Source organism: Sciurus carolinensis, chromosome 7 (assembly GCF_902686445.1).
Source record: "Sciurus carolinensis chromosome 7, mSciCar1.2, whole genome shotgun sequence".
NCBI classification, from domain to species: Eukaryota; Metazoa; Chordata; class Mammalia; order Rodentia; family Sciuridae; genus Sciurus; species Sciurus carolinensis.
Genome location: NC_062219.1, coordinates 1,921,386 through 1,940,091, shown reverse-complemented (window position 1 = coordinate 1,940,091; position 18,706 = coordinate 1,921,386). Strand labels below are relative to the sequence as shown.

The 18,706-nt window shown below is 48.8% G+C and overlaps 1 protein-coding gene across 22 annotated transcripts in view; it reads left to right on the top strand.

Annotated features, from left to right (window-relative positions):
* The window catches only part of Afdn (afadin, adherens junction formation factor), a 132,823-nt gene that overhangs the window by 106,883 nt on the left and 7,234 nt on the right, over positions 1–18,706 (top strand). For 10 of the 22 annotated variants that reach the window (XM_047559543.1, XM_047559540.1, XM_047559549.1 and 7 more), the window contains 9 exons: positions 2,002–2,067; positions 2,253–2,326; positions 3,011–3,129; positions 4,542–4,733; positions 5,311–5,402; positions 5,756–5,941; positions 7,762–8,757; positions 10,765–10,800; positions 16,902–17,033. In XM_047559543.1, the coding sequence (XP_047415499.1) occupies positions 2,002–2,067; positions 2,253–2,326; positions 3,011–3,129; positions 4,542–4,733; positions 5,311–5,402; positions 5,756–5,941; positions 7,762–8,757; positions 10,765–10,800; positions 16,902–17,033 (1,893 nt within the window). Of the gene's footprint in view, positions 1–2,001; positions 2,068–2,252; positions 2,327–3,010; positions 3,130–4,541; positions 4,734–5,310; positions 5,403–5,755; positions 5,942–7,761; positions 8,758–10,764; positions 10,801–16,901; positions 18,548–18,706 lie in introns of those variants that run through there. The other 12 variants (XM_047559560.1, XM_047559557.1, XM_047559556.1 and 9 more) reach the window with 4 other exon arrangements.

Here is an 18,706-nt window from a genome sequence, read left to right as displayed (position 1 = left end):
GCTGTTTTCTTGTTTGTTGCATCAGTGCTGTTCTTATTGTGTTTGTTGTTTTCTTGTTCGTAACATTGGTGCTGTTATTGTGTTTGTTGTTTGTAGCAGCGGTGCTGTTCTTATCATGTTCATCGTTTTGTTGTTTACAGCATTGGTGCTATTCTTATTGTGTTCATTGTTTTCTTGTTTACAGCATTGGTGCTATTCTTATTGCTAGCATTGTTGCCAAGCAGTTTCCTTTGACAGTGATGCTAGTAATGGTTTATTATCATGAGAATAGTTTTTATTTAAGTACAAAGTCAGTGTTGCCTTAGCCAAAAGATACTACCGTGTGAAAACATGGGTAAGTGCCTATTCACACCCGTAGTGGTAAGCATTGCTTTTCTATCCATCAAGCAGGAAGCAGAACAACAGAGTCTTTTTTAGAACTTTAAAAAAAAATCTGGCCTAGGTACCAGCTAACAGGGAACCATTGTGCGGGAAAAGGAAAAGGGGTTCAGTGTCCCAGCAGAATGATTGATGCCTATGAGCAGGAGCCCTCCTGGCAGGTAGGCTCTGTCAGGGCAGGCACATCTCTTTCTGAGTGTGCTTGCACAGGGGAGTACCAGGGAGGTTTGTTGAATGAGCAAGACAGTCGTTTGAACAGCTGTGTTGTGCAATTAAGAAAGTTTCTATCTCATAAAGATATGATTGTGTGACACCTGGACTACTTAGATCACTAGTCCAGTTTAATAGCAGCTGGGGTTGCCTTAGAAGTCAGATCCTGTGTGTGTCTTGGGCCCCTTGACCAAGGAAGGTGGTACCTGTGCAGGTGAGGTCAGGTAAAAGGTGTAGCTTACTAACTTTACTAAGTGACTGACTGAGGTCAGAAAGTTGCAATTTGTTGGGTGCCTAGTGTGGGTTCAGTCTGTCTGAAAGGCGCAGGCTTTACCTAAACTGCTCCAGGTATGCTTCCGGCAGTCATGGAGTTCCATGAAAGTGTATTGCAGTGCTGGGTGACCTCACAGGACTGCCTGGGACTGGGGGAGTGCAGCTGGTGACAGTGGTGGTGTATGCAGCAGTAGACACGGGACAGGAAATTGTTAACGGGTAAATGTGAATAGTTTCCAACTGAAAATTGCATGATCACAGGGTCTTGTAAAAATCAATTTTAATCCCTATTTTTATCCCTTTCTGTGGTGTCATAGATTTTCTTGTATGATGTAATAATTCTTAAGTATTTAAAATGGATTTGGATTTACCTTTATTTGTCATGGTCTAAAAATGTATGTACTCAACCATAGAATATTGTCAGTAGTACCAAAATAAGATTTCATGTGTAATGTTTCCTTTGATGATCCTAGAAAACTATCTGGTGTTGATTCTTATGTAGTTGTGATGTCTAAGTAGAATATTGATGATTCTGTAACTGTACGTGTACCTAATTCTGTATCATTTCATTATTCTTTCATAATGTAACAATTTTATGAGGATTGGGTTTTATTGCTTTAGTATTTATTTAGAGTCACAATGTATAAGTTACAGTATTTTATGCATGATTTTCTTACTACCTAAGTCCCTCTTATTATTGACCACAAAAAAATCATCTTATTTTAAATTTTGAATTACATATATGAAAAGAACGTGGGCATAGTTGGACTAGCAGAGGCAGAAGTACCACCCTGTGCTAACGGCATGTGTCGTGTGAGCGTTGCTGATTTGCTTCACTTGCACTGACCATGCTTTAATCAGCTTCAGGATTCCAAGTTCATTTCAGTCTCATCAGCTGATCATGAATAATTGATTTGTTCAGTAGTATTTTTCCTTCTGAATTTGGAACCACAAAATAAAAATAGTTTCTATAGTTCCTTCAGATTCTCCAAGCGGAGTATTGATTCTGTGAAAGTAGTTGAGAGCTCTGGATGTGAAGCGTGGCTCTCTGTGCTCATGGGAGGTTTTGGTTTTGTTGCACTTTGCGGTCCATTTCATCTCCTGCTCTGCACTCAGTGTTCTGACCTTGTGTTTGTGTAGGGTGCCGGCCAGGATAAACTGGGCATCTATGTCAAGTCTGTCGTGAAAGGAGGCGCTGCAGATGTGGTCAGTATCATTGCTGAGGAGGCAGGCTTTTGGTGTCCTGTGCTTGATGGTCGGGATGGGGTGCTGTGCACTGGTGCCCTTGGCCAGGGCATTGGACAGGGCGGGGGGGGGGGGGGGGCACAGCCAGGCTACTCATACCACTTCTCTTCTGTCCCAATGCATTTGTACACTGCGTGTGTGGCCAGGATGGACGACTAGCTGCAGGAGACCAGCTCCTCAGTGTGGATGGGCGCAGCCTGGTGGGACTCTCTCAGGAAAGGTATGACCCATGGATTGTTTGAAAGCTTAGCATTAGCATTTTTATGGGATTTTCACATACAGTTTTGAAATTGGGAATTGAAAGTCATTCTAAAAAGCTCTGTGCCCTTATTATTCTATTGTATGTTAAGTGTAAACTCCTAGTGTATTTGACATTTTCTTTGTTGTCAAATTAGAAGCATATAGTTTAGTCTAGAATAGTTTCTTGTAAACTAGACACACAGACACACACACACACACACACACAAACACATATGTACTTAGTAATATCTGCAGTTGGTAATTTTTTAATATTGTCCCATCCCCGCCCTCCTGGGGATTGAACCCAGGGGTGCTCTACTGCTAGGCTACATCCCCAGCCCCATTTTTTGTTGTTGTTTTTTGAGGCAGAGTCTTAGTAAATTCCCAGGTTTATGTCAAACTTGGGATTCCCTTGCCTCAATTACAGAGATGTGCCACCACACCCAGCTCATCTCATTATCAGGGTATATGTTAACGTGCGTTTATGGTTCATTTTCAAAGGAAGGAAATTGGCAGAAATCTGTCAGAAAAGTCAGAATTGTTGCCTGAAATGGCAGAAGAAGCTTGGTTGCTGTGCTTGATTGGTAGCTGTGCTTGCCTCCACTGACAAAGTGACAGTGAACATGGTTTCATTTTTCTCACACTGGTAAAATTCTCTTCCCAGGGCAGCAGAACTCATGACAAGAACGAGTTCCGTGGTTACACTCGAGGTAGCAAAGCAAGGTGCCATCTATCACGGCCTGGCCACCCTCCTCAACCAGCCATCCCCCATGATGCAGAGAAGTAAGGACCATAAAGTGCTCAGCTGGCTTCTGAGCTTGTGCTGTGTGCCAGATGTTCCAGACATGATGTGTTCACAGTTGTAGCAAACCCAATGCTGGTATTATCACTGTCCCCATTCTGAAAATAAGGACGTCAAGGCTGAGAGCACAGTAGCAAGGTGCTAAGCAATGCCACTCAGCCTGACTCAGGTGGTGCTCCCTGCCCTGGGAGCCCACTCGACCCTCTAGTCCCTTTCCGTTTCCGGGGGCTGATTGGCTGCTGGTAAGCTTCCGAAGGCCAGGATCCAAGCAGGTGCTCAGCCAGCGTGAGTGGGTAAAGGCTGAGTTTGACAGGCAAACCTGGACGGGAGGATTGGAGGGCATGCTGCGTTCTCTATGGAGTGTGCACACGGTTGTGAGCTGTTAGTTCAGTCTCACGTGTGCTGTAATAAGCTAGGAGTATCTTAGTGCATGTAGTTCACTTTAAATTAAAAACTCAGTTTTTAAAATAATTTATTTGTGAGAACTGTGTTTACATAACTGTGTTATGTAGTTATGTATAACTACATAAAAAAATCTCTCAATAAAATCAATATAAATTCGGGACTTTTAAAGAATCCCTTCAGAAATCTCAAGGAGAAACCACGATGACTCACACTCTGAAGTCATGGAATATCTTCCAGAGCAGTGCCTTTGAACATGCACATCCCTGCTAAGTGTGGTCTTCACGGAGCCCTCCTCTCTGTACGAACCTGGCATCTATAACTGGAAGTAGCCAAAGTAGCAGGCCGGGCACCCGGCATCTGTACCTGTGCTTACTGAAGCCAGCAGACAGGGAGGGCACCCCAGCTAACCACATATTCATTATGAGCCTTACCTCGGTGTGCCTCTTACCTTTGACCTCACACAACATGACACGAACAAGCTAGACTGCGTTAGAAGCCAGAGAGAGAAGCCCCTGAGCAGAGTTGGCAGCTGGTGGAATGTGGGACGCAGACAGCTGGCACCATGTCCAGGGCCACCGCCATGACCCTGGGGACCCTGTGACGAGACCATTAGCAAGTCTTGAGGAATGAGAGGAGCTCATTTACCTCCTAGTTTTTAAAGTTACCTTAGAAGTGGTTATTTACTTAAAATGGGTGTCATTTGATGTGAATGGAACTTTAAATGTATATTTTTTTTCTGTAGATTCTGGTTAAATAAGATGCTTTCTATATTCTCAGGATTTTTGTTTTAAAGTTCTTATAGTTCTACACAAAGAATCTACCCTTACTTGAAAATCACTGTTTTTTGTTTTGTTTTGTTTTTTTTTTTTGGTTAGAAAAAGTTCTTATGAAATATAAGTATTTTAGAATTCATCTTCCTTTGAAAGGTAAACAGGGTGTCTAAAATCTTTGAACCAATGAAGAGGTACTGAATGTACTTTGATTTCAGTTTCAGATCGACGTGGCTCGGGAAAACCTCGACCAAAGAGTGAAGGTTTTGAGCTCTATAATAATTCAGCTCAAAATGGGTCGCCAGAAAGTCCTCAGCTGCCCTGGGCAGAGTACAGTGAACCAAAGAAATTGCCAGATGACAGACTGATGAAAAACAGAGCTGATCATCGCTCTAGCCCCAATGTGGCAAGTAAGAGGGGTCCTTCCACTTCCTCAGCACCTCAGTGGTCACAGTTGTCAGTGAGGGGACATGGTGCTTTGTTAGCTGTTGAGGGGTTATTACCTGTATATGTCAGCCAACTAGGCCAGTTTCCTTAAGGGGTATCATGACTAACATTTTTAACATTCTGTTCTTGTAACAAAAGTAAAAGCCCAGTTGATGCTCTGGGCAAAATGTATTGGTAATGTCTTTGACCAAGGTTGGCAAATTACCAACAGAAGCTAAGATGGTTCTTACATTTTTAAGGGTTTGTTAACAGAAAGGAGGAGAAATCATAGGAAACACAGCAAGCCACAAGATTCTCGAAGCCTGGTGTGCTCACTATCTAGCCCCCTTCCCTGGTCTTGGAAAAAGCTCTGGGCTGGGACAGCATGAGGTCTGCAAGCTGGGGGATCCAGCTTCTCCCACACCGCACATGTGTCTCTGTTCTGGACACCTCATTAGTAGTGTGCTGGTGTGTGAGATGCCATTGCTGCCTTTAATGGGACATTCTTACATGCTGCTCTGGTTGGTTTATTTACTGTGAAACATTTCCCTTTTCCAACAGATCAGCCACCTAGTCCTGGAGGGAAGAGCCCATATTCCTCTGGAACAACAGCCAAGATAACCTCTGTCTCCACGGGGAATCTCTGCGCTGAGGTCTGAGTGATGTGCTGGCTACTTTCTCTTCTCTGTAGCGTTAGATTTCCCCTTGGGATATCTGAGTAATCTAAAGCAGTTCTCACTCAGCAAATTGACATTGATTCTGATTCTCAGGTTTAACAGCATTTAATCTTTTGATGTTTAGTAACTAGTCAGATAAATTAGTTTTAAATCAAATCTGGGCAAAATGTGTTTTATTATTCATAACATGGGATCAAACACTTAAATTTTTAACACAGTATTAAACATATATAGGGTTTTTTATATCTTAAAACAGATCACTGGAAATGAAATCAATCTGTTTTGAAATTGCAAATGACTCACTAATCCGTGTTCTTCATATTTTGCAGGAACAGAGCCCTCCACCCAGACCTGAAGCCTACCCCATCCCAACCCAGACATACACCAGAGAGTATTTCACCTTCCCAGCCTCCAAATCCCAGGATCGCATGGCTCCTTCTCAGACCCAGTGGCCAGAGTATGAGGAGAAGCCCCACATGCATGCAGACAGCAACCATTCCAGTGTTGCCATTCAGGTTAGGAGCTAGCGACTGCACAGACCTCTGCACCTGCAAGGGAGCAAGAGGGGCCAGAGGGACAGGGTGACAGGTGATTTCTGAGGCACAGTTGGAATGTTCTCTAGAACAGTAAGGCTGCCTCTTTCTTTTTTTCTTTTATGGTTTTGTGGTGAAGTCGGAGGAGAAGGGAGTAGGATAGCATGCAGGGACAGTGAGGGCAGGGCTTCCGTGCTCCCTGGTCTGAGCAAGGGCCTTTCTGCAGACCTTGAGCTGCTGGGGTGCACAGGGCTCCCTGAGGCGGGGTGGAGCCGTGAGAAGCAGGGATGTGGTTTGCGCTTTGTTTCTGTCCCTGCCCCTGGAGCTCGTGAGGCAGGTGGTCACAGTGTAGTCTGTGCTGCTGAGGTGGTAGGTCCCGCTGAGCACCGAACCATGAGAACTTGGTGGTTCCTGGATTCCATTCCGGCTGCTTGCTTGGGGAACAGTTCAGGCCGAGGGGAGAAGAGTGCAGGGATGTCACTGAACAGGAACCCAGAGTGGGCTGCAGCCAATAGCAGGGTTTGAGACGTGGAGGAGATGAAGCAGGTCGGAAGGACCCTGTGAGGCAGCTGAGCAGCTTGGACTGTGTCCGCATCTGTAGAGAAGGCAATGGCAGACCATGCTGCAGTCTGGAGAGAGTACCATCTGATGTGACTGAGAAGGCGAACGTGCGCTCACGTTAGGCAGAGTCGAGGGTAGATACCGAGTGCCTGCAGGGAGCATCCTTCCATTCAGGTGTCGGAGAGCCCGTGAGCCTCGAGGCAGGTCGGAGCTGAGCCTGGAAGGGAGAGAGAAGCAGCTTCTCTGGGAGGGCACTGCACTCCCAGGGGACAGTGCACACAGGAGAGCCAGGGCCCATTTTCTGAGGGCAGACGTGGCCCTCCGGTCTGGTCCACTGGCCCATCCTGCCTTTTCCTGATGGCCCACGGCAGCCTGGTCCTGTGAGGGTTGGATGCCCTTCCTTGCCCCTGCCTGGATGCTTGCCAGGCCTCAGGTGCAGAGTCAGATTCCACATAATTTAATACCTCATGGAGTGTGCAGATCATGCACCCTGGTAATGAAGAAGCTCTTTCTGTTTGCAGAGTAAAGCTCTAGCTAAACATTGGAAGTAAATGTTCCACTTTTCCATTATGCTGTTATAAAGTGATACTTTTATCTTTTTTGTTTTGGGAGAGTGTGTTCACTTCTTTTTTCTTTCATGCACACATAAAACTTCATGATCATCAGATTTTTACCACTACCTTTTCTACACTTCTAGGATGGGAATGGTTACATCTCAGATGATGGGACTTATCCATGGTACATCTCTGTCAGAGAGCTTGTAAAGCTAGTCCTAAGCTTTAGGACTCCTTCAGAAATGGTCCATGGATGGATTAAATGGCTAAAATATAACAATTCCTCTTCATGAGGATTAGAATTCTTGTTAAAGAGAACTCACTGCTGCTGCCCTTCATAAGACTGCACCCACTTTCTCGGGAGCCAGCTGTGGGGCTGGCCTACCTGAAGGCCTGAAGGTGGAGGAGCCCTCGTGCACTGTCCTTGGAGCACAAGGAGGACGCCAGCAGTGATGGGCCTGAGTGTCCCTGTGATGCAGAGTGGTTTGATCTTCATCCCTTGGGCAGATCAGTTCACTGCAGTCTTTGACCAGTGGGCCACAGGGTGGCCTCAGCCTCCAGTCCAGACCCTCATTCAGTAGCTTTTGTAGTCTGTTTTCCCCACAAATGTGAAATGTCTGTAAATTTTTGGTGATTTTTTTCTGGCGAACGGCTAAAATGTAATAGTTCTCCTCTTTCTTTTCCCAGCGCATTGCCCGTTCCCAAGAAGAGCTTCGAGAAGAGAAGGCTTACCAGCTAGAGCGGCACCAGGTGGAGGCAGTTATGGATCGGAAGTCTGATAGCGACTTGTGGGTCAATCAGAGCTCCTCAGTGGAATCCAGCACCTCCAGCCAAGAACACCTGAACCATTCCTCCAAGTCGGCCACCCCTGCTTCCACGCTGACCAAAAGTGGCCCTGGCCGTTGGAAAACCCCAGCAGCAGTGCTGCCCACCCCAGTGGCCATCTCCCAGCCCATCAGAACAGAGCTGCCTCCACCTCCGCCTCCGCCTCCTGTCCACTACGCTGGAGACTTTGACGGGATTCCAATGGATTTGCCTCTCCCACCCCCTCCAGCCAACCAGGTGGTTCCACAGTCTGCTCAGGCAGCTGCAGAACGGAAGAAGAGGGAGGAGCACCAGAGGTGGTATGAGAAAGAGAAGGCTCGCCTGGAGGAGGAGCGTGAGAGGAAGCGCAGGGAGCAGGAGAGGAAGCTGGGCCAGATGCGCACGCCACCCCTGCACCCCGCTCCCTTCCCTCCCCTGGCCACACCACAGTCGAAGCCTGAGAAGCCGTCCACACTCCAGAGGCCCCAGGAAACAGTTATTCGAGAACTGCAGCCCCAGCAGCAGCCCCGTACCATCGAGCGCAGAGACTTGCAGTATATCACCATCAGCAAAGAGGAGCTTTCTTCTGGGGACAGCCTGTCTCCAGACCCTTGGAAGCGGGATGCCAGGGAGAAGCTGGAGAAGCAGCAGCAGATGCACATCGTGGACATGCTGAGCAAGGAGATCCACGAGCTGCAGAACAAGGCAGACCGCACCGCGGAGGAGAGTGACCGCCTGCGGAAGCTCATGCTGGAATGGCAGTTCCAGAAGAGACTCCAGGAGTCCAAGCAGAAGGATGAGGACGACGAGGAGGAGGAAGACGACGACGTGGACACCATGCTGATCATGCAGCGCCTAGAGGCTGAGCGGAGAGCCAGGGTAAAGGGCAAAGTGCCTGGGTCGTGCGTATCTGTGCTCCCTGCTTTAACTGCCACGTGTGTGTCCTGGAGGCAGCCAGGCCTCGGGGGCAGGAGGGCGTAGAGAGGGTTCAAGCTCAGCATGCTTGCTGCAGGAAGAGTGTTGGCCCTTGTCCCACAGAAGTGAGCCAGGCCATGGCACTGGAATTTTTTGTACTTGTGCTTTGACAAGAATTAAATATAGTTCCAGTGGATCTTTATTGTCTTAATCCTAGCAGCCTCATAATTAGCTTTCGTATTAACACTTCAGTTGAGACAACAGGTATTTGTTAGTGACCACTAAGAATCTTGATCAGGGGTTGGCAAGGCTTTCCTTACAAGGGCTAGTCAGTAAATAGTTGGCTTGGCCTCATGGACTCTGCTGTGAGCCCAGTGGGTGCCGACAGAGCTGCACACAGACATGGGTCAGGCCGCTCTCTATTCCTGACTGTGAGCAAAGAGTGTGAAAGTTCAGATCACTGCCAGAAACAGTCTTTGTGGTAACAGTACCACCCATGAAGCAGGTATTTGTTAGATTAATAAATAGCTTAACTATTGGAGTGTAAAGATATTGAGAACTTTTGGTCTCAATTCATATTTCTCCATATTATAGAAATTACTGTTTCAAATAAAAATTAAAACCAAAATTTATTTTAGTGCAATTACTTATTAAAATGCCAAATTTTAGGTGGAAGATTCTTTGTTGCCCCATCCAGAGAGGCACATACTAATTTGGCTTTGAACATAAACTTGTGGAGAGTCCTGTTGTTGAGGTCCTGTTGGTGGTCTCCATGCTCCTTTTTAACCTGCAAGTGCAGTGTTGGGAGAAGACAGCCATAGCCATGAGCGTCTCCTCGTGGTCTTGCATTTGGTTTCTAATTTCAGCTCTTGTTTAAAGCTGTGAATTGAAGGGCTGAAGCAGAACTGATGGTAGGTCAGCCCTGTCCCTCCACCTCCTGAGGAAGTCCACCCTTAGGTAGTACTCGGGAGTGTAGAGCCCAGCGCTGCGGTCCTTTTCAGCTTACTCACATGCGTGCTTCTTAATATAGATGTGTATATCCCAGCCAGATATATTCATAACTGCTCAAATTGATCCTGGGTCCCTTTTAGACAATTATGTTTCTTAACTGAGGCCAAACTGTGATTTTAACGATGGCACTGTTTTAGTAAGTCATCAGCAGTAAGCTCCCTTAAGAATGACAGTATTGACCGTAGAAGTACTTTCTTTGAAAGAGCCAGTTTGATAACAGCCAGGGACTTTGGCGCAGGTCCTTTGAGTCGTTTCCCCCAGCTGATGTCAGAGCTCTCAGCTCTTGGGGACGTTCGCTTTCCTGGCCAGCTGTGGTGTGCCCGCTCCACGCTGACCAGGGCCCTGCTCAGTGCCAGGAGACAGGTCGTTGCTCAGAGAGGCTTCAGGTGCAGGGACAGCACAGCTCTGCCCGTGGTGCAGACCACCCCCCAAGCCCCGAGCAGGCGGTGTGGGCACCCTGCCACCGTAGCCGCTGTAGCAGCCGGGCGGGTGGGTGGCTGCAGCATGGCATCCCAGAGGGAGGGTTCCTCTCTGTGAGGATGAGATTTTTACTGAGGGCCTGCCAGTTTTCCCAGATGATTCAAACGCTGAATATTTCAAAGCCTTTTAGTATGGATTGTACTTAGGAAGCTTTTTTTAAGAATTTAATGAAAAGTATTTTTTCTCCATTAATTACATTAAGGTTATTATCTTAGTGTCCAAATAAGAGACCAAAGGAAATCTTGCTTTTTTTAGTTTCTGTGTATCTTAATGTTGAAGCCCAAGTATTTAATACCATGTGGACATTTTCCTACTTCTGAATATGAGAAGTTAGCCTTCAGTTCTTCAGTTTTCTCCTTGGGTTGTCCAAAAACGTGAAGCATGATAGCAACAAAATATACTGATGGCAGAATTCAGTCTGAGTCTAACTTTTTTTTTCACGCTTCATCTTTCTTTTTTTTCCTTCTCTGTTGCCTGCAGCAGACTGCTGTGCCAGCAATCTCTGTTCTAGATTTGGTATGTTCTTGTTTCTTTCCTTTGGTGCTTCTCCTGTCTCGATTTTCCTTCCTCTGGTGGTGGCTGTTTTATGTTCTCAGTAGATCAGCTCTGCCCAGTGTCTCCTAGACCAGGAGACTGGCCCTGTGACTCTCTAGAAGCATGCTTTTGAATGTTACTAGATTTAGTTACTTTCTGCTTTTCTCTGTTAATTTTAAGTGTTACTGTTTGTTTATGGTTTTGATCTTTTCTCAGTTTTAGTTATAATTTGATTCTGTGTATTCTTATGTAGTCATATGAGCAAATGAACTAGTTTGCAATGAGTAATCTATTTCTCTCTTGTTACAGAAGTGGTAGAGTTTACATGTTCAATTGTTATAAGCTCAGTTGAAAATGATATTCACTTGCCACTTTCAAGATGTGACTAAGATGTCACTGTCTGTTGACAGAGTAAGAGAGAGGCCCAGTGAACATTATTTATGCTTTCTTTACTAGTACTGCATGGATTTTAGCTTTATCAACTGTACCAGACTTGAGGTCACATTCTGTTCTGTTGTGAGCCCAACATGTCTGCCAGTTTGGGGAGAGTTTTGGTTGAGGAGTCACTGCTCTTCATGCTTAAGTAGCATATATGTCACCTGCTAGACCGTCATATTGTAAGTGGTGTGAATTTACTGACTTGAAGTCATTTTGCTCTGGGTTAACTTCTGGGTGACATGGTGGCAGCCCCAGGCAGCACTGTGAACGGTCCTTAATCTAGGTTTGCCTTGGATGACGTTTCACCTGTCCCTTCTTCAGCACAGGAGCAGTGTTACCCAGAGAAAAGCTAACTTAAGACGTTTCCCTCGCTGGTAATCAGAAGACAGATTTTATAAGCTCTGCTTTTTTTGTTTGTTTTATGTAAAGAAACCTAATGAAAAAATGTATGTTGCCCCACACACCTTGTGTGCGAGGTATCCATAGATGTAACTGGAAACTGTTGGGTGGTGGAGCATTTAATGTGTTCGTCAGATTCCACCACGTGGCAGGCATAGGCCCAAGGTTTTGAGAGGCTGGCTCTGCCCCACCAGAGCCTCAGCGCCATGGGGCATCTGACTGACAGATGAGCAGCCGTGCTTAAGAACAATGGTCACACTTAGATTTTTATTTCAGAGAAATAGCTCTGAGCATCTAAAAGGATAAGCATTTTGAGTATTAACGTTCACCTTAACCACCAAGCGTTCCTGAGCGCCTCTTGGCGCAGCACCTGGTGAGTATCGGTGTCACTGGTAAGGGGCCGTTGTCTGTAGAAGGCCCGTGCCGTCAGACTTGGCAGGTTGCCCCAGCAGCCTCCTGAAGGGGTGGAGGCAGCCGCAAGCTCGTGGTCTTCAGGGAGCCGCCTGAAGAGCGTGAGGCTGCCTGGCTGGTTCCTGCTCTTCCGGCCCCTCATGACCCCTGCCGCCCCAGGCTGCATGATGCCAGTGCCACGCGTCCACGTCTGGTCCCTCCCTTGCACGGGAGACCCGGAGACCCTTGCACACGCCTCCCAGCAGCCACTCCACCACCTCCCTCTCTGTTCCAGTGAAGGGTTTGTTGCTGGCTTGGGAACCCTCGGGTCTCCATGGCCCCTTTCTCTGTTCAGGGACCGCTGGCCGCTCTTCTTCTGTGCCTGACCACTTCTGCCCCCTAGCCTGAGCTGCTGTCCCTTCCTGCCTGTTCGTGGGGAGAGTGTGGCTGCACTTTGTTCTCCCCTGCCTCTTCACAGACCTCTCTAGACATAGTAGCTGTAGCAGTCTTTCCTGAGTGAGTCTCCCCACTGCCCCTCGCCCCCACAGCACATTCTGGCCTCCCTGCAGTCTGTGTGGCTCCATGTCCTCCTCAGTGTCCAAGCGCCTGCCTGGCCACTCCCATGTGACGTCTCTCAGCGTGCCTGCCAGCTCCTGACGGCGGGCTGCCTTGCCTACCTGGGGTTGCCCTGACTAGCTGCCTCCCACCATGACATCTTGTGGGTTCGCTGCCCAGCGCTGTGACCTGTTCCCTCCTCGCAGCTCCTGATCGCCCTTCCTGCTTGCTGCTTCTGTACTGAGCTCTCGTGTCCTGCATCCTAAACGTGGCTTGTCACGTGTGTGTTCGACCCTCTTGGGTGACATCTATTTCTCGAGAAGTTCTAGCATGTGGTTGATGGTCAGTAATGCCAGGCAAGTGGGGTGTAGTCCTGGGGCCAGATCCCCAAACTCCAAGGGGTGTGGCCCTCCTGACTGGAGGGAGAGACTGAGAGGCCCTCCAGGTCTTACTGAGTTGGTGTCCCATCCTGTTCACCCAGAGGGTCTAGCTGGGGGGCACCCAGGGGCCAGCCTCCAGCAGAGCTCTGCCAGCAGGTCTTTCCCTTAACTCTGATGGGCAGATGGGCTCCAGGAGGCCTGGGCATGTCTGGGCCTGTCCTACCTGTGGAGCCCATCCGGTCGAAGCCTCGCAGGCAGAGGTCCACGAGGCAGCTTGCCTGTCCTCCCGCCCAGTGACAGTGTGCGTGACCTTTGCCATTTTCTCCAGATAATCACTTCTGTTTCTCCTTTATTCATAACAAACCTGCCATGTGGGTGGGTGAAAGAGCCAAGCCCCGTGTGAGAGTTTGGCCCTGCCACAGGCTGGAGCTCCTGGTGCTGCACCCTGTGTCCCTTGTCCTGCAGCAGTGCTGGCCGGCCACTCTCTCCACTAGACATTCCCGGGGCCTGGCTGGCACCAGTGGCCATCTCAGCCCTGCCTTTTACCACAAGTCAGTGGTCATCTGTTGATGAGAACGACGTGAGGACCCACACAGCATTGTTCCTCCTCCGAGGTGCTTTCGATTTTAGCAACTCCCCGAGCATCTCGAGTGAAACCCCCACTGACCTTCCGGTCCCACGCCGCTTTCTGGCCTGTGGCTTGTGTGTGGCAGTAGGCACTGGGCAAAGCCCTCCGAGCATCCCAGGAATGGGGGTTAGATCAAAAGCCTAGCCTGGGAAGTGACCTTCAGAGAAACCTGGGCACCATCCATACTGGAGCACACTGGCAAGGCCCTGCCCAGCATGGACAGCGGCTCCCCAAGGAGGCAGTGTTACTGAAGGGATCAGGAGGAGAGACGTGTTCCTCTCACAGCCCGTGGGTGTGTCACGGAGAAAACGGAACTTGCCTGCAGGTGCAAGACCAGAGCTGACCTGAAGGAGCGCCAGGTGCGTGTCTGGGCCCCGAGAGCCCTACTGCCTGCTTGGGTCACTCTGCTTTGTCTCTGTCACTGAGACAGTGCAGTAGCTGAGCTCTGGGGCTTAGTTTTCATCAGTTTCCTTAGACCAGGGAAAGGCAGTAGCAGCAGCAAGGGACACCTGGTACTGTTGTGGGAAGGGCTATTTCCTAAGGAGGACATCTGACCATAGCCACGGAGCCTCTCTTGGATAAGCAGCTGTTGCATTGCAGAGCTGGGCTCTGAACCCAGGCCTCAGGGTTGTAATGAGTCATCTAATCACAGGTGTTCTTCATTTTTTTTGGCTTTAAATGGGGCTTTTTCCGGGGGGGGGGGGTCATTTCCAGTGGGAAGGAGCGTAAGCAGGAAAGGTCTATAGGGGAAGAAGGATTCTTAAGGGCTTTACCAAGAGTACAATTTGTCTGTTTAGTGACAATGTCAAAAAAGCCAAGGTATCGTGAAGCACTGCTGTCGGCCATGGGGAGTCCCACAGTAAACACTTTAGAAGTGCACGTTTCATCGCATGAAATTGTGTACGTACAGCTCTCAGCCTGCACTTTTTAAAACTCGGAAGCACTCGTGGATGTGTGAACGGCCAGTGCAGCACGGCCCTGGCCCACCCTGCACCCCGGGCCTGATCTGGAGCGTATGGCGCCAGGCTTCTCACTCTCCCCTAACTGAAGTTCACGGTCACATCAGGCAGTGTGCCACTGGATGGCACAGTGGTCAGACTTGTCCTTTACGTCCTGCTGCCCTTCAGACGTCAACAACCATAACTGTACGTTCACTGTACTTTTAGGAACTGTTATTCTAATTAAATCAATAGACTCTCTTTTCCCATTAGTGCTTTGGAGAGGGCAGAAGGGGAAATAGATGAACATATTTTTGGAAAACACAACAATTCTTTTGTAAATGAAAAATACATGAATTAGCCAAATAGTGGAAAGAAAATTCTTAATTATAAAGCACTAGTTAATTTGTCTTACTTTAAAATTAGTAACTAATGAACTGATCACAAGGAAAAGGCCCCTTACTTGCTGTCCACCATCCTGATTTAAAGAGAGAGAGCTTTTCTGGAGAAGATGCCTGCTCAAAGGTTTATTTGTAAGGTAGGTGCTCCTGGGAGTCCTGCTGTTCTCGCCTCCTGCAGTGCCGCTCCTGTGGGCTGCCTTGGGTGCGGAGCCTTGCCATGCAGGCCTTGTTCTGTGTGGCTCTGGGCAGTGTTGTGTGAGGCACACCTTGGTTGGAAGGGAAACGTCTGCTGCGGGGCACAGCCTGACTCCAGAGCTGCCTTTCCCTAAGACGCACGTGCTGTGCGCTCTGCTGCTGCTGCGTGGGCGCTTCTCATCATGGGTGCGGACGCTGCGGTCATCATAAGCCTGGATATCGTTGGCCCTGACTGCCGCCCTCCCTCGCCTAGCTTGCAGGCCGCCTGGGCCTGCTCTGCTCCTGCTGCAAACCCCCTGAAGCTAGATATCCTGACCTCCCTGCACTGACGTCTAGGTCATGCTCAAGAAAAGTTCGTCTCTCCCCTAGAAGGCCGTTTAAGTTCTTTTGAATTGTTTTAGCCGTGTTTACTGACATGAAGAAACCCTCATAACACAGATTGATTTATTTCCAACCAGATATGGTGTTTTGTTCCACAGAATTCAAGGAATAGAGAAGGCACTAGTTTCTTAGCTTGCAAAAAAAAATTTATAAGTTAACATTTTAAAGTTTGCTATGATCAATTTATAGAAAAACCAGTAATTCTCTAGATATTGAAATACATCTTAGAGAAATTTTATGTAAGGCATTTTTGCAGTGGTTAGAGATTGAATTAGATGGCTTTGTGTTCCTTTGTAATCTTAGAGACTTTGAATCACTCTTTTGATGTGTGTCATGGTGTGACTGTGGGTGTCCTGTGGCCCAGGTCCATGCCAGGTGAGAAACAGTGCAGGGGTTTCGAGATTACCCTGTCTCAGGCTGTAAGGTAAAGATAGCCATGTATCAAGATGAAGAAGGAGAGTCTCAGTGTTGTTCTGGTCAGTAATCCAGGGCTCCTGTCTAGAAAAGGTATTTTCAACCTGTGATGTACAGAGAAGTGTGACCAGGAGAACAAGAAGCTAAACACCAAATAGAAGGAGTATCTAGGTTATCGGAAGATGTCCTTTTATTTGAATGGCATGAAGGAAAGACATTACATTTTTATTATTTCATAAAGGCAGAACCTAAGTGACCAAAAAAAGAAAAAAACATAAGGTGATGAATTCTGGACCAACATAAGACATTTAGACTGGTTGTTACCTAAGGCAGAGTGTACCATGTGAGGGGTTGGCAGTGGTCCCTGGGCATTTGGTGGATGCAGATAGACACAAATCAGAATGAGTCCCTTCCAAACCTCATGTTTAGATTCTGTGGCTCAGAGTTTGGAATGTAGGCTGGGAAATTCTCCAGGTCTAGGATGGGATCCGGAGGAACAGGAGCGCTAGGCCTCTCATGTCCCCCAGGGACGCTGGGCTGCTTGGGACAACTCTCAGCAGAAATGGGGCCCAGAGTGGGCAACTTTGTACTGCCACCCCAGCCCTCAGGGAGGACCCTCTGCTCGACGTTCGGGGTGGCGGAGGCATTCCCTGGTCCCGTACAGTGGGGCTGCCTTCCATGCAGGCCTGTCGGTGCTGAGGAAGATCGTGGCGGTTCCGTGTGTGCCTGTGAGAGCTCGTCTCCCTGAGCCCTGATGAGTGGGAGAGTAACTGGGACTGTGGAGACGAGGACCGTAGGCCTCTCATTTTGAAAGTAGCCATGTGAAGCTGTGCGTCTCGTCATCTCCTGAGTAGAAACTCCGCCTTCTGTGTGTGTCCTGTCTCCTTGTCCTGTTTGTCTGGTTCTGCTCTTGGTGTCTTTGCTGGGGAGGCGTGGGTGAGAGTTAAAGGCAGTTCCCTGTCAGTTGCAGGATGAGGAGCGCAGACGCCAGCAGCAGTTGGAGGAGATGCGCCGGCGGGAAGCAGAAGACCGAGTGAGACAGGAGGAGGAGCGGCGTCTGGAGGAGGAGCGAGCCAAGCGGGACGCCGAAGAAAAGGTCCTGGTCCTCTGAGGGCAGCTAGCGTTCCCAGTTAGCCTGAACCGGTGATTGGCTGGGCAAAGGGGCTAGCCCTCGGGGCTCAGATGCACACGGCAGAACAGGGCCGGACCCCCAGCTCTGTTACTGGACCAAAAACACTCTCCCGTCTGGCCTGCTACCTCTCTTCTGGACTGTCTCCAGGCCCCTTGCCTTCTGAGCTGGTCTCCCTCAGACTCCCGAACTCCTAGGTCTGCATGGCGGTGAGCTTCTGGGCACAGGCCCCCTCGCGGGGTGTGGACCCCGCCGGACAAGGTCCGCTCGTTTTGTGAAGATGCCACTTGTTCAGTTGTTGACTTGAGTCGGGTCCGTGGGAGGCAGTAGGAGCACAGTAAGACCATTTCCCATAGGTTATTCGCTAAAATCACTCATTTGGGTGGTAATTAAGAGAACAGATGGCTTATAGAGAAAAACATCATTCAAGGAAAATTCAGTCTACAATCTGATTACTATTCTGAGTTATTTATCTGCGTGTGTGTGTGTGTGTGTGTGTGTGTGTGTGTTAATTCAAGTGATTTTTCAGTTGAATTGTAAAATGACACCTGATTTTGGCCTTCTGAGAACCAGGCCTCGTGAGGCAGTTCCCAGATCCGCATCTGTGTGCCTAGCTGCCGTGCTCTGGGCGCGCGAGGGGGCGCCATCCCGTCCAGGGACTGCAGGGAGCCACGCGGCTGCAGAGGGGCCGTGCTCCCAGCCACCTCCCCTCTGCAAAGGTCGAAACCGCCCTGCATGTCGACCGCTGACAGGGAAAGCTGTTTTCAGCAGTCTCTCCTTGACAGTGCAGTGAGCCGTGTCAGCAGGGTACTCCCCCAGTCGTTTTAGTGCTGCTGCGCTTCATTAGGCTGCAGGGCAGTCTGGCTGAGAGCAGGACTGGTACACATGCTGTGCTCGCTGCCACGACTTAGGGGCGCGTTGCCACCTAACGCCGTGGGTGCTGCCAGGCCTGGCCTCCTGAGAAGGGTGTTCTCCAGCACTGCTGTGGATAGCAGCTCCCGAGGACTGAGGAGGCTCGGTTCCCCCCCAGGTCTTCCATTTGTGGATGTAAGTCAAGCGTGGTGTTTCCAGAGTCTGACCACCTGGTTTCTAAGCCTGTGGAGTTGGTGGTGGTGGTTTGCTGTTCTGAAGGAAAGCCCCCGACTGTTGGGAGGGTGCCTTTTCAGGTCAGGGTCTGCCTGGCCGTGCCAGTGCTGCCGGTGCCCATGCCTGTAGTCAGGCCCAGCCTCAGCCTTGCTGGAGCCATGGTGAGGCAGCCTCGCCATCACCTCGGGGCTGTGTCCACAGAGACCGGGCTGCGTTTTCTTGTTGAGAAACTCTTGGGTTCATTTTTCCAACCTGCATTCTTGAACTTACTATTAGGTTGAATACACTTGTGTTTTAGTAACCACTTCTATAATTGAGTAGGCACTGTAAAAAAAAAAAAAGTCGAAAAACCTATTTTTAATACAGAACATTCAGAATTGATGGGTTTGTATCCTTGTAGAAAAATGTGTGGTCCTTTTCTGGGTAGAGTCAGTCCCCTTGGTCATGTGACTATCTACTCTTGGTGTAACTGAAAGGGGTTTGATTTCGCCCTACAACGTTATCAGGCAGCTTGCTTCTCCTGTAATTCTAAGGCTCTTGACGGTGCTGTTCCA